Source organism: Phalaenopsis equestris, unplaced genomic scaffold (assembly GCF_001263595.1).
Source record: "Phalaenopsis equestris unplaced genomic scaffold, ASM126359v1 Scaffold000226, whole genome shotgun sequence".
In the NCBI taxonomy this organism is placed as follows: domain Eukaryota; kingdom Viridiplantae; phylum Streptophyta; class Magnoliopsida; order Asparagales; family Orchidaceae; genus Phalaenopsis; species Phalaenopsis equestris.
In genome coordinates, this window is record NW_018164668.1 from 851,351 (window position 1) to 867,067 (window position 15,717).

A 15,717-nucleotide genomic window follows, 5' to 3' on the forward strand; every position below is an offset into this window, starting at 1 on the left:
AAAACACTTTAATATTTTCTTCCTAAAATTGGAGCCAAACCATAGGATAGACTGGGAAGTCATTGAGGTTCTCCTCAAGATCTGTGGCTTCCCCTAGTTTCTCTTCATTTGGATTCTTTAACAATGTTCCAGATTTGAGCTTTTCCCCTTCACACCTCTTCGTCCGATTTCGTTGTAAAGTCCTATCCTTTTGACCTCTTTGAAGACATTATCCCCTGATTTTTATCGAGAGTTTTCTTAGGTGACTTCGGTCATTTGAGATGTAATTAACTATAGGGGCTTGCCCTTATAGGGAGCTTTTCCGAACCCAGCTTAAAATAAACCCTATTTAATTATTTGTATTAAATAGGGGAACTTGTCGGCAAATAAAATGGTTTCGCAGACCCAAACGGATGTCATATCTTTCTTAGTTTATTTGATCGAGCTTCATCCTCAGGTCTTGTGTTTATTCTTCGGGGTAGATACAGGATTTGAGGTAGAGCGCTCTTTCATTTAAACTGTGAAAAATATGAGGTCAGTTTGATTTCGTATTTTTCTAAAATTATATATATATATATGTAAATTAAAAAGTCCTTCCGAAGCGGGCGACGGGATTTCGATTCCGGCTGCCGACAGCTTCTTACGGGCGACCCCCAAACGTAACTCCCCCCTCTTTTTAAACGCCGACACCAACCTAGCCTTGAACCTCTTAATGCTCTCTTTTATTTTGTAATTGCATTGAACACTCATTTGCACCCAACGAGTCTTTTATCTAGAGAAAAATTTGTAAAGGTTCATGTGTCATTTAGGTTAAGAGTTTGGATCTACTTTCAACTGAAATTTTCAATGTTTTGAAAACCGAACCAGGCCGGACCAATCGGTTCGACCAACAACTGGTTGCAGATCTAATTCCAATTTGCATAAAAACATTGGTCTGCATCAAACCGCATAAAATTGTGTTGAGTCGACAATTCAAACTTTAAACTGTCCAACTGACGCCAGTTCTTTTGAATTGTTTGGTTTGTAACAGCAGCATAAATATGCAGAAATGAATAGAAAACCTACTCAATAATACTCTAATTTTACCCTAAATCCCCACCTTGCTTGTCTTTCGGTCTTCCAAATCTCGTCCTCGGTTTGCCGCTCTCTCGCCAATGCCTCACCAACCCATCACAGATGCCTCACCAATTCTTCGTCGGCTGGCTCGATTACTTTTTTTTTCATTCGGTTTGAATGTGGTGCACTATTGCATATGATTTTTTTGAAGTGAGAAGATGAAACTTTTCACAAAGGTAAGTGTTGATTTTCAAAATTCAGTTGAATTTTTTTATTGAATGAAAAGACTGTATAAATACCCTTACATAAATCCTAGAATAGGAAAGACAAGGAAAATGAAATAATATGAAAAGAAAGATATAACACATATATTTTCAATTAATCAATTCATAATAATTACTTGGGGAAAACATAAACAATATAAAATAGAAAAACCTATAATAGGAAATGAAATAAATCTAATCTAAGGAATAAATTATTTCATGATATAACTTCTAACACTCCCATCAAGTTGAAACATAGTGGACAATCATATGCAACTTGGATTTGAAAATATCAAAAAATGGACGAGGAAGTATCTTTGTTAGGTAGAACTTGAAATCTTCATCTCGTACTTGGTAATCAACCACAAGAACATTTAGGGTTTTTTTACCTGACTATGATTGTCTTTAACTGCAGTGTCTGCGGTGTCTATCGACAAGTGGAAGGCTCCTACAGATCATGTTGCAGGTAAGTTTGAAGGAAAATAGACAACTTACAAGAAAAACTGATTTCTAGTTCACTGTGATTGTATTTGACTGCAGTTTATGTAGTGTCTGTAGGTAGGCAGAAACCTTTTATAGGTAATGTTGTAGGAAAGTTTGTAGGAAAAAAGAAAACTTCGAAGGTAGGCCTGTTGCAGAAAAGACTTCGGAAGTAGGTCTGCTGCAGGAAAAGGCTCTGAAGGAGGGTCTACTGTAAGAAATAACTCTAAAGAATTGTTTGCTGCAGAAAAAAACTCTAGAAGAGGGTTTGTTGCAAGAAAAAGCTCTAGAAGAAGGCTTGTTGTAGGAAAAAAATTTCAGAGGGTCTGTTGTAGGAAAAAACTCTGGAAGAGAATCTGTTGTAGGAAAAGAGCGTTGGAAGAAGAACTCTGTTGGATGGCCTACTGCAGCGAAAAACACTGGAGGTAGGGCCGCGACAGGAAAAAAAGCTCCGGAGAAAGCTCTGCTGCAGAAAAAGCTCGAGAGCCTTATTAATCTAAGCAGCAGTTATAGTGTTGGAAGTGATCGCATCTTCAATCAGGCCCCCTGCAGCTTTGTCAGGGGACCACACTAAACCACAAGACAAACATGGTGGTGAACACAATAATCGCTGACACTACCAAGCCTCCCTTTGTCATTTCTCTTAGTCGTCCCAAATCCCCTGCTGCCCATAATAACAACACTGAGCACAAGCCTCGCCACTTCGAGGCAAAGCCTCTCCTTCATGTCATGATTCTTTACAATGTGGATCTTGAAAGGGGAATGAAACTCTACAAGCAGTTGGGAGAGATGTTGTGCTTTTGTGATAATAAAGGCGTCCAAATCTTCCTCAAGTTCATGCTGCCATTGCTCGGAGTTTTCCTCTTTAGTGGCAGTCGTAACCTCTGAAACGAAGAGGTCTATCGATTACCATTCAATAACATAGATAATAGAAGTGGAGCGAACATGAAGGAGGACGATGACATCATTGGGTCGAGGGTAGTTCTGGACAGCCTAATTCACAGCGTAGGCTTTTCTTTGCTCAAATTTACATCGAAAACAATCTGATGATGTGAGTTAAAAGTGGGGTTTGCCGTTGTCGCAGACGAGAAGAAGAGTCGCGGTGTTGATGGATGAATCATGTGGTTCAGCGGCTAAAGCAAAGGCTATAGGGAAATAGCAAAAAACTACAGAAACCTGCTGGGAAACAACAAGGAAGCTTGCAGTAGCCTACAAGAAGGTTTAGTGGCAAAAGTCGGTAGCAAAACCGGAGCAATGGGAGTTTCCAGCCAGCGACGGGAGAGCCATCAGTCCAACGACCAACATTGCAGGTATGGAAGTTTTCAGCGGGAAGAAAGGGACAATGGCTAGATAAAAATAGTAGTGGGCGGCTTGCAAGAGGTTCAAGCCGGAAAAAACAACAATAGGGGGAGAGATCGGTGGTGGCAGAGTCTGCAAAAAGGGTTATCGGCGGTTGAAATCTGCGGAGAAGGAGAATGTCGACTGAAATCTACAAGAAATGAAGGTGACCGCGGGCTGAAAAAACCTGTAGGGAATGAAGGAAGTTTCTTGACATCTAGGGCTTGCAGGGAGGGTTCGGATTTCCTGCAGGAAGGAGTTCTGATGGCTAGGGCCTGCTGAGAGAGGAAGTTTTCAGTGAAAAAAATCTAAAAAGAGGATGGGAGGAAGGGCCTGCAGCACTACAAAGATTGCCGGTTGCAGATAAACTCTAGGGCTTATTTCAAAACTCTGATACTATGTTAATTTTCAGAATTAATTGATGTGGAAATGAAGTATAAATACCCTTAAATGAACCTTATAATAGGAAAGATAAAAAAAAAACATGAAAGGAAAGTTATAATACCTGTAACTCCAATAAATTTATAATAATTACTTGGAGATAAAGAAAACAACATAAAATAGGAAAAGAAATAAATTCAATCCAAGAAAATAAATCTAATCCTGATAACTTTTAACAAGAATAAATTGTTTTCTAATATAGCTTTTAACAATAAGCATGTGATTTTACCTTTCCAACAGATGCAAAAGCATAAAGGCTATACACCACATTTTCTCCTTTATTTTTTATTTGAATCTAACGTTGGCCAATGCGAGTGAAAACTAAAAAGCAACTCCACTCCACTAACCTGTTAATAAACCTATTAAAAGAACATATTGATGTGATTGATAGGATGAATAGTAGAAGGGTTTGTGAGAGAAATAGCAATGGAAAATTAGTGAAATCCCTAAAATGTCATAAATTTGATTACTCTAACATAAGTTGATAAAAGTTAAAAATAGACTTGTCTTGCTAGATTATTATGAAATCTTAAAAGACTAAAAATTTCATGCATTCACTGATTAAAATTTCTCCAAAACTATATAGGTAAAGAGAACCCTAATCAAGCAATGCAAAAGTGTAGTATGCATGTAAACATTAAAATTTACGTGTTAGATATGTAAATTTATAAGAATGAATGGTATGGACGCAAATACATAAGATATTTGATTACACTCTTGGAAGGAAATAAGTAGATGCTCCCAGTCGCTTTCATATGAAATGTTGAAATATACAATTTTATACTCCATGTAGCACTTCCATCACACAAAACTAAATACAGATTCATAAGCATCAAATTAAATAAAAAAATGCTTGATATCGGAGTTGACCCAAACCACGACTCTAAAATACGAATATTCTTGATGACTCTAAATGAGGTTACAATAGAGATACAAAGTAAGGAGAACGACTACTCAAAGCAACGGAGCAACGGAGCAGGATAAAAGCAAACACAAAACACAACAAGGACGACACGAACAAACTAGACAAGTAGGAAATCCAGAGTGGAGGAGTATGGAGAGTTGTGGCCTCGCTGGGAGAAGGCTGACAGCTGGCTGGAGGGAAGAAGAAGTTGGGTTGTAGTTGGTTGGGTGCAGGGAGGAGACTGGACAACAGTAGACGATCTAGATGCGGGAATAAACACTTACAAAAATAATGTCTAGTTGCAAGAATAAACAGTCATTCGTTGGGGAGGAATCTGATACTGTCGGCTGCAGAAAGAGGCTACGATGGGGGGCTTACAGAGAGAGGCATCTATTGAAGGGGATCCAACAGAAGGAGGAAGAAAAGTTAGGGTTTGTTACCTTGAAGAAAGATGAAAAAATTGTTCTCTTATTTCTTAAACATCAAATTACATCTCTTCTCCTTATATAATAAAGCTAGAGAAGCCTTAATTCCTACAATTATAACTTATCAAATACACAATAACCAACAAAAAAAAAGAGATAAAACACAATAAGAAAGCAATAAAAGAGAATAAATCTAAAATAAAAAAACTCAAAATTCCACACATGCTAACTTAACTATGCATGCAAAGGCAAATTTCACTTTTTAGAAGTTAAAATGGTGGTTTTTTTAATGTGGTATGAAATATTTGGGTGATATAAATGTAAGAAGTAAATTTTGGTGTTAAATGTGTGATTATAAATGAATTGGGTGGAATGTATGTAAGTTCCCGAATAATATTTCAGCATAATAGGAAAGGTTACTTTAGCAATGACTCACAGAAATTCCATTTACCTGACTAAATCAGTCCCAAGAGAAGCTGCAGCCTTTACAAGTTGTTGTTCACTCAAACTTACACGCCTTACTTTATCAGGATCCACTCTTAGCGCATCCTTTAAGGAACCCTTAGGCTTCCCAGCCTTAATAGTTATAAGGTGTTTATACTCTAGAGCTCGAGGTTGGTTCTTCTTTAGCTCATCTTCATCATCGTCTTCTTCATCATCTTCATCTTCATCTTCATCGCTATTGTGATCTCCACGCTATAAATAAAAGGCTTTTTTATTAGTAGGATAATAAGATCTTGAGATCACATAACTCACGAGAAAAATGTCAAAATAGTCCCTTATCTCTTCGCAATGGATCATTTTAGTCTTAAGAGTCTATAAAGTGTCAAACTCTTCCCCATACTCTTTTAATATGGGCTAAAATAGGCTAAAATAGTCCTCCCTGGGACTATTTCGGTACATATTAAAAAAAATAGGAACAAATTTAACACTTTCACATACTCTTGAGACTAAAATAGCCTCACGTAAATATTCAGAGAACTATTTGGACACTTTACTCCATAACTCAAAGAAATTCTCCAATGTGAAATCACACCTCATAAGATTCAATTTGTGTGTTCAGATCTGGGACTTCCTTTCCCCATTCTTCTTCCTCGAGAGATGCCTTTCCATTTTGAGATTCATGCTCCTCCTTGGAGCTCTTACTTTCAAGATACTCTTTAGGAGGCTTGGTTGAGAGAATAATCCTGTTCTTTAGAGCTTCAGGTGAAGGAAATTCTACAACAGTTTCTGAGTTTGGGTAATACAGCATGTCTCCAAATGTTTCAATGACCATCTAGATAAAACAAAAATAAAAAAATAATAGAGGCATATACAGACATAGCGCCCAATTCTTATTATTTACAGATCTAACACCTAAACTTTACATTTTACATTTATACCACCCAATCTTTCATAACACATCTAAAATACCACTGTTTTAACTTTAAAGAAGTGAAAATCACCATTACATACATAGGTAAGGTGGAAAATGTATAAAAATTGAAGTTTAGGTGTTAGATGTAAACACATAAGAATTGAGTTGTATGTATGTAAATTTTCCAAAAGAATAACTTAACAGGAAGAAAATTGGGTAGAGAACTGCTCATCAAACTTCATGCAGAAATTAAATTTACCTCTGCAACTTTAGCCTGGAGATCAGGAGTAAGGTGGTCCTCTAAGGTTATGACAACTGGGTATGGTGATGCAACAAAGGCATATTCTTTGATGGACTTCAAACATTTAAGCATATCCACGGGGGTAGTAAGCGTCCTTTAAAAAGCACAACAGAATATGATTACCAAAAAAATGTCATGGAGAAGAATAAAGGGGCATTTACATACATAACACCTATTTCTTATGTATTTACATTTCTAACTAAACATTGTTTTTTTATATTTAAACCACCCAAACCCTATTTAAAATTGCTCAATATGAGGCCTATCTAGAGGCTTGCCTCAACACTTTTTACAAAAAAATGTCATGAGGCATAGACTCAATGTTCTGAGGTGAGGTGTACACCTCAACCAGGCTGGGGCACGCCTCGCCTCAAAAAATGCCTCAATTGCAATTTTTTTAAACAAAACTAAAAGTAGTATTAATATATTTCAACTATTACCATTCATGCATCACACATAAATAACAAGAAATACAAGGGAAATGTATCCAAAAAAAATTATGCAGTTATAATTTTAATTTTCAACAAAATTATTATTTTAATTAATATTTTTATTGATGATTATTCATTAAAAAATAGGAAATAATTGGGATTAAAGATAATAATGAATGAGAGAATATTGATACGATGAAGAAAAAGACAAAAAATAAATAATTTATTATGCTAATGATTCTAATGAAAATTAATTGGATGACCAGAGAAACAGAGATTTTAAAATTAAAATTCAAATGTTAATGGCTATTTATAGTCTTATTTAAGTGGAGGATAATATTGAGTGGGAGGGAAAGTTTAATGTTGAACTTATTTTGATTGTTATATTTTGATATTTTAGTATTTAATTTTAATGACTTGGATTACTTTAATAGTTTAATGATTTCATAACCCATCTTATTCCATAATTTGATGTTAGGACATTAATGTGTTATTTTTAATTTTATGCAATTAATTACTTTTTACTTAGAATGTTGTTATATTGTTTTTTAACATGTTAATAAATTAAAATACGGATATATTATTTCTCACTTCACACTTTATAGTTTATACAATATTTATTAATTTATGCAATTTTTGAAATTTAAGTCATACTCCTCAAAACACCTTAAGGCTTATGTCTCACCTCATGAACAAAAAAGCCTCAATACCCAATTGTGCAATTCTATACGTTGACCTAAAAGTTTCATATCACATCAAAAATACCACTATTTTAACTTTTAAAATGAAAAATTCGCCTTTTCATGCATAGTCAAGGTGGTATAAAAAAAAGAAATTTTAGGTGTTAGATAAATAAATACACAAAAATTGAGTGGTGTGTATGTAAATCTTCCAAAAAGTAAATGTCTAAAACAAAACATAGTGGAAAGAAGACAATAATATAATATCACTTTAAACTCAAATTGTTTGTTGAACAAAAACATGACAATGAATACTTCGTGCCAAAGTCAAAATAATGGCTGAAAAAGTTAATCCTTAAGAAAAGCGAATTATGACAAGTTGATCTCATAATTATAAACAGTAGTTGACAAAAATCTATGAAGGTAAAGGGCTGTGCTTGTTGTTCTCAGGAATCTTACATTACATCATGTCTCAGATTTTACTCATTAGTGATTTGACAATAATAAGTTTCTTGAGGTGTCATATAATAAGTGCTCTTCAAGTGATGCAGGCACTGGCTATACCATGTTGTTCACTTGTTGATGACTCTATTGAACATGCTTGTGTGGGTCGTTTGTAACTTGAAGATGAACTCAAAATGAAAAGTCAAGATGCTTCAAGTCTATAATGAAGATTTCAAGAAGAATAGCTGGGTGAATGTGCTTAAGAGCTTCCTTGTTTGTTTGAATACAAGGTTCACCTTAAATGCCTAAAGAATGATGAAAGCAATTATTATAATATAATAAAATTATTAACAATTCAACGATTATTTAATTATGTAAAAACAATAATTATAAAGTATTTTAAAAATATTATGACCAAATCAAAACTCTACTAAATATATAAATTATATTTTAACTTGTTATATAACTCGACAAAGGGCTTCTTAACTAGCTAACCAGTCTTCAAAAAGCCCTTTCGGGTAACGATAATCGAGTTTATGGTTGTTGCAGCTGTTTTAACAAAACTACGAGCCACCACTAATTAATGGGACATCGTAAACTTACATACACCTCACAAAGGCAGACAACACATTATTATCCCACCCTAAAAAATGTGTTTTCCTTAAGGAGATGCTAGCTTTTAGTAGTTTACCCACCTCAATTTACCATTTTGCCGCCCAATCATCACAAAAAAAAATGCTTAATGTAACAACTTACCCTTGTGCTGACCTCATTTTGAGGTCATTACTCTTTTCCTTAGGAGCATGGGATCTAATCATAGGACTTTCCTATTGACTATCTTAGAAAATTAGTATTGGAATTCATCCCATTAGAAATTTCAGTCACTTCATATTTCTCTTGTGATGTCTCGCATTGATGATCTCAAAATCATCATTGTATGATCGAGTGGTTAAGGACTATCATGTGGAGACTCAAGGAGAAGTTCCCGATAAGATTTCAAGCCCTAGGAAAACATCTTCGGGACTTCATCATCACACACACAAAATGCACAAAATTCACTAAGGTGCACAAGATCAGATTAAAATTAAGCTTAAAGAATGGTGAAAATGTGAACTTCTCTGGACGACCTCCGATGATAAAATGGACTGCGCTAACGCGTCTGGGACATCAATTTTAGCTATGAAAGACACTTATATTGCTATAATTTTTTACACTAGCAAATTGCACGTAAATCGATGAATTCGTCAAAACGACCTCTGACGACGAAACGTACCACGCTAATGTGTCTGGAACGTCATAATTACCTAAAAAGGACGTCCATTTTTGTTATGCTATGACGCACGAATAAAAATATACAAATCATTTTTTTTATATTTTTGAAAATTTTATCTGATGACTCTCCTTTACTGCGCTTAATTAGACTGAAACTGTGTTTTATTCTTTTTTTTTTGTCCCACCTTGTTGGGCTCGGGTGTGCCTTTTGTGGTTGCCTGTCTTGCCCTTCTTGCTGGGCTCAGGTTTACTGTCATGGTTCCCTGTCTTGCCCCTTTGCTGGGCTCGGTTTGGTTGAAAGTTCTTCATATAAAGTTACTCCTGAGATTATTATTGATAATCAAGTTTGTCATCCCAAAAATTATGATTTCAATATGTGCTCCTATGTTGTTTGATGTAAGCTGAGCTGATCAATTCGTTATTATGTCTCGTTTGATATAAAATGGCTTCAATCTAGAAAGTTTATGGAAGTTTGTTCATTCACTCTCTTATGTATATCAATTGAGTACGATGACAATATCTGTAGTGGCTTTCTTTTATTGTCCTATAACCGTGAGCCTTACCTTGTGATTTCTTCATATGGCAAATTGGAGGGTGGTGGTGTTGGCTGCTGCCTTTGTTGTCCCTGACCGTAAGCTTGTCTTGGGGTTGGGTTGTTCACTTTCTTGTCCTAAACTGTGGGCTTAACATTCGAGCTTGGTTACGCTTTTTCTGATCTCTACCCGTAGGCTCATTTTATGGTTTGGTTGTGCCCTTTTTTGGCCCTACCCGTGAGCTTAAATATGTGGTGGCTTCTCCTTTACTACTCCTACCCGAGAACACCTGTTGGTTGGTTGTGTGAGCTGCTGCCCTTACCTGAGGATATTCACGTTGTTCTATTTATTTTGTTTAGTTGTTCCTGACTTTCCCCTTTGTTGTGAAGTTTGTTTACTGGTTTTGGTCTGTGGCCCTTACCCATGAGCATCATAGTTGGTTTCTCTTTTGCTCTGTTTGGTTGTTCTCTGTTGCCCCTGGCCGTCAGTCTTCACCTGTAGCTCTTTTATGTTGAATATGGTTGGTTTGGGGCTTGACTTTCTCCTCGCTCCCCCTGGCCGTGAGTCTCACTGTTGTGGTTCCTTGGTTCGGGCTTGGCTTACTCCTTGCTCCCCCTACCCGTGAGCTTTTGTCCTATTTCCTGTCCTAAATCGTGGGCTTATATTGGAACTTGGTTGTGCTTTTTCTGGCTTCTACCTGTGGGCTTGTTATGAGGTTCGGCTGTCCCTTTTCTTGGCCTTACCGGTGAGCCCCTATCTTCTTTACTGTCTCTACCCATGAGTCTGTTGAGGATTATTCAGATTCATTTTGCCCTGACCGTGAACACTTCTATATTTTATAAATTGGTGTTACATTTATACAATTGTGAAAAGCTTTTAACAAGGGGTGGAATTGAATGGATTTGATATTGGCATGGTTTTTGGAGATTTAGAAAGTTGCCCTCTATGGATTATTCTCCTTTACTTTGTAAAATATGAAAGACTCTTATAGCTTCATTTTGGGAAATCATAAAGTTGATATAAATTAGATTCGTGAAATGATTAGAAAACTCATAAAATTGGGAGTTGAAAAAGAGGTTGGAGGTTCGACATTAAAACTTGGATAACATAAATGCCACACTTGGGTTCAGGCTTGGGTGTGTGAGTACATATAGGTAGTAGAGCTGTGGGCATAGTTGTCACATTAGTTTTGGGTCCGTTTCGACTTGTTCGAAACAAGATTTGGAAATGATACTCTCCTTGGGTTGATTCATTTATAAAAGTTGAGAAAATGATATCATTCTTCGATTGATTCAAGGATCTTGGGCTCTCTTTTTCAGATCTTTTCGTCACAGTTTTGATGGTTGTTTCACCCTTCATCCTTTCGTTCTTTTGGGTGGATCAGTTCCTCCTTTCTCTCATCCTCATTTTTATTTTTTTTACTTTCTTCTTGATTCGGTTTTTTGTGCTTATGTCTGACACATAAGTGTCCATATATAGTCTTTTGTTATATATGAAACCATCAAGCAAGGTCGCAAGTAGGTCGGTTTTGTTTTGGGGCTTAGGGCGATGATGACAAAGGCACGCCGGAGATAGGGCATAATGATATTTCATCCTCGATATCAGGACTCAATCCTGGGATCTAATAAATTGTAGGATGACAGTATCATTCACCGACACAAGACTAGCGGGGGACCCAAACCTTCTTAGGTTGTTGGCGGTCCTACGTCCGACGACGTAATCTACTCGTGCACAACTATACTTTTTCAAAATTGATAAGAACATACATGATAAAAACATATACAATATCTATAAAAATATTTTCAATACAAAATTGATACAACTTTTTTGTATGTCTGAAATCCATGTGCATGCTAAAATATAAATTTTAAATATGTTACAACTTGGTAGTTCACTTGTTAATTAATGATATCGGGCTAAGGAGTACCCTCCTAAGTTATGTCTTGTATAACACCCTTCTAGTTGAGTGGAGGGCTTTATACATCCGGGTACATCCGGGTGACCGATAGTAGTGGAGGGCTTTATACATCCGGGTGACCGATAGTAGCCTTCGACGTCCCACGAGTACAAATATATTATATTTGAGCCTAGTCCCGACCCGAGTGCTTGTGGTCCCCTCTTTTCGGATCTTTCATATGTTTTATTAGAATTTTTGGGTAAAGCACTCGAGGTCCTTTTTTTCGGGATCTTCCCGATATTTTAATAATTTTCTTAGAATTTTCATTTGTCGATTTTTCCCGAGTTTTCCATTGTGAGTCATTTGCCGATTTTTTCTGAGTTTTTTGTCGTGGATCATTTGTCGATTTTCTCCAGTTTTTCAGACAATGTTTCTTTTTTTTATACAGTGTATATAAGTTCACTTAAAGGAGCAGCAGGCCTCCCAGATATACATATTTGATTTACATTACAACATTTTACTTCACAGAATACTGTACTATTCTTCTTTTTTACTGTACATTCTACTGTTCTTTTCTTTTATACTGCATGTTTTATTGTTCTATTACACACTATACCTTAGTGTAGGAAAACTCAATGATTACATGTACCCTTAAAACTAATATCAAACCCGAAGGTTCTACGATAAGGAGCTTGGAGCAAACACAGTGAGCAGCACGACGAGGACACTCAGAAGAGTAACGTCAAAACAAATTCACATCACTAACCACTTTCTTAAGTTTAAATAACAACTCATAGGATTTCGAGGTGGTTTGTCTAGCACAGGGTAAACCCTCACATATCACTTTTAGGCTTTTGCATAACCCATAGGATTTTGAGGTTGCTGTATGGTATACTATAAATCTTACTATATTTTTAGGCTGTTTGCACGATCAGATATCGTACGAACATAAGTCCTAAATTCTAAATAAATTGCAGGATTAAACATTAAACAAACGCAGGATTAAACATTAAACAACATCATTTCAAAGATATAAAGCCAAACAATAGGATAGTTGGGAGGTCACCGGGGTTTTCCTCGGATCTGTGATATTCATTACTCTTCATTCATTTGGATTCCTCAAAATAATTATTCTTGTTTGAGCCACTCTCATTTGATTTTCTCATGTCCAATCGTGGCATGTCTTTCTCATGTCCAATCGTGGAAACCTAAACTTTGAAATCTCAAAAACAGAACCACTGATCTTAATCGAGAGTTTTCTTAAGTGATCTCGGTCATTTGAGATGTAATTAACTATAGAAGCTTGCCTCTATAGAAAACTTGGAACTCAGGTAAAATAAACTCTATCTAATTCTTATATTAGGTAGGGGAACTTATCGGCCTCATATAAAAATATTTCGCAGACCAAACGAATATCACAAATTCTTTAGTTTAGGTGATTGAGTCTACTACAAGTGATATGCTTATTCTTCGGGATAAGTATGTTACTTGTGATATTGCGCTCAGTCATCCAACTATTCAATATGTGAAACTCGTTTGGTCTCATCTCTTTTCAAAAGTTAAAAATATTACTTTCAAAAATCAAAATCACATGTTTATATTTAAAACTATCTTCATGTTTACAAAAATTATCTCTTTTCCAAAACAGAAAATTAAAACGGCCGACACCTTGATAGACCGGTTAATTAATTAAAATAGAAACACAAAACTTCCACATTCTTGTCGACATTATTTTTTACCTTAAAAACTTTGTGGTGTGCTGGTATTACCTTATTAGTTGTTTGTATCTTTTCTCTAAACACGGTAATTTTATGTATTTTATTCATTTTATTATTATTATTATTAACATTAATATCATTTAATTACTTAAAATTTTGCCAACCCAATAAAAAGCGGCTAGTGGCATGCCTTCCCTCCAAACATTCTTACTAATCTATCTGAAGAAGGTATTCTTACAGGAGAACTTCTGCATGCTCCCTAATGAGGCAACATAGAAACGCTACACTCTCATTTCCTCCCTAAATTCTTCTCAATATCATTTGCTATAATCTTTGAAGCTTAAGCAAACTTTAACAACCCTATTATCATCATAGTTTCCACTTAGTCAATAACTCAACTAGAATAGCAAAAATCAAATATGGTTAAGCATGAATTTTCCAGCAATGCACAAATTAAACAGATAAAATTGATGTTCGATTTAACTTGAAGATTTGATTAAAAAATCAAACATTATCGAAATGATGCAAAATAAAAACCAAAAGGTCCATCTCACCACAAAAAGGATCCATTGACACTAAAAATGATAAAGCCCAAAAATAATACACCCCTGAATTGACTGAAACAACTGAATTGACCTTGACCTATCTGCTTCACACGCGACACATGTGGCTGGATGAATTCTCTTAGGCTACAATTGGAGCCTCTAATTGCCAGGAATCCTTGAATTTACTCCTCCCCAATCTCTCGTCGTCATAAGCAACACCTCGATATTATTTGATTGCATCAACACACATATTAAGATAAAATTTTATCGGAAATATTATAACATATCAAGGCCATTTCAACCTTTGTGAACCACCATTTCAATAGCCATGTGTGGCCTTTTTTGTTCTAAAAAACACAGTTTGATAAAATATAATGGCATATTATATTCAATCTTTTGCATCCCAAAATTTAAGCGATGAATCGTCTCATAATTTATTTTTTCATCTGATCATTATAATTTCAAAGTCAACATTGTTAGACTCAAAGCATAAAGATCAACAAGATGCTACGTTCATGTTGACAATCGAAAACATCACCGATAATAATCGTTGAAAGTCAGAAGTAGGGCCAGGCTTGAATGGATGAGTCAAACCAACCCAAGGATGACATCATTCGATAATAGTTTGATCACAGAAAAGATGCAATCATCGCCATATTGTGCCAAAATCTAAATAGAATATTTTGGAATATTTTGAAAAAATCTATAAATATGCATTAATTCAACTCGTTTTTGGCATTCAAAACATGGGGAGCATCTTGAAAAGCTTAAATTTCTAGAGCACAACAATCAAGATCTTTGGAGAATTCAATAGCATTGAAGATTTCTAAATCTTCAAGTAAGTTTTATGGATTGTTACCATCTCCTCGAGCATCTGCACGCACAACATTACGTACACTGCTTCCAAACATATGCCACAAACATGACTATCTCTTTCGAAACTATGCTACAATCTCCCATATGTCGTAGTCCTCACCGCATCATGACACAATTCGTAACCATAATTACATCGCCATCTATGTTCTTCCAAATGTTAAGCTTAATTTCATTTGTTTTAAATCCAAAAAACACAGTGCAATAATGTTTGCATTGCAATCGTTCATTCCATTCATGCGCTACAACATCACATATACCCCCTCTAGATATGTGTTACAACCTTGCTTGTACCGCAACCACCTTCTTCATACTCTACGTTCAAACCTCGCTTATTTCATAATCAATGTTACATACAAACCCACATCACAACTTTCCATCTTCTTCAAAACTCGTGCCACGACCTTGCTTGCACTACATCAAAATATTTGTCTGAATCTTGCTAAATAGGCCTCTTCTTCTTAATCTGATGCAACTTCTTTTAAGATGTAATCATTATCACTTGCAAATATATATAACAACCTTACTTGTGTTGAAACCATCTCCTTTAAGATTTTTGTTGCAAATCTACTTACATCGTAGCCACTAGTGCTTCTAGACACGTCTCAACCATACTTGCAACATAAATATCTTCATAACTATGTCATTCTGCTATGGTTAAGCCTGTATCACGGTTTTCACTGCATCATAAACCTCTCTAGTGAGACTCACACTGCAGTAGCTTCAAACAAAATTCTGTTGTGGTCATCTCCAGTTATACTATAAAGACCTACTTTGGTG

At 35.7% G+C, this 15,717-nt stretch overlaps 1 protein-coding gene and 1 pseudogene across 1 annotated transcript in view; both read right to left on the minus strand.

The window, feature by feature from the left end:
* The window catches only part of LOC110023640 (phosphoinositide phospholipase C 2-like), a 37,489-nt gene that overhangs the window by 16,780 nt on the left and 4,992 nt on the right, over positions 1–15,717 (minus strand). The window contains exons 3-5 of the mRNA XM_020723136.1: positions 6,503–6,638; positions 5,923–6,162; positions 5,338–5,582 (exon numbers count right to left, since the gene is read on the minus strand). Of these exons, the coding sequence (XP_020578795.1) occupies positions 5,338–5,582; positions 5,923–6,162; positions 6,503–6,638 (621 nt within the window). The remainder of the gene's footprint in view (positions 1–5,337; positions 5,583–5,922; positions 6,163–6,502; positions 6,639–15,717) is intronic.
* On the minus strand, positions 1,723–3,613 carry LOC110023641 (annotated as a pseudogene).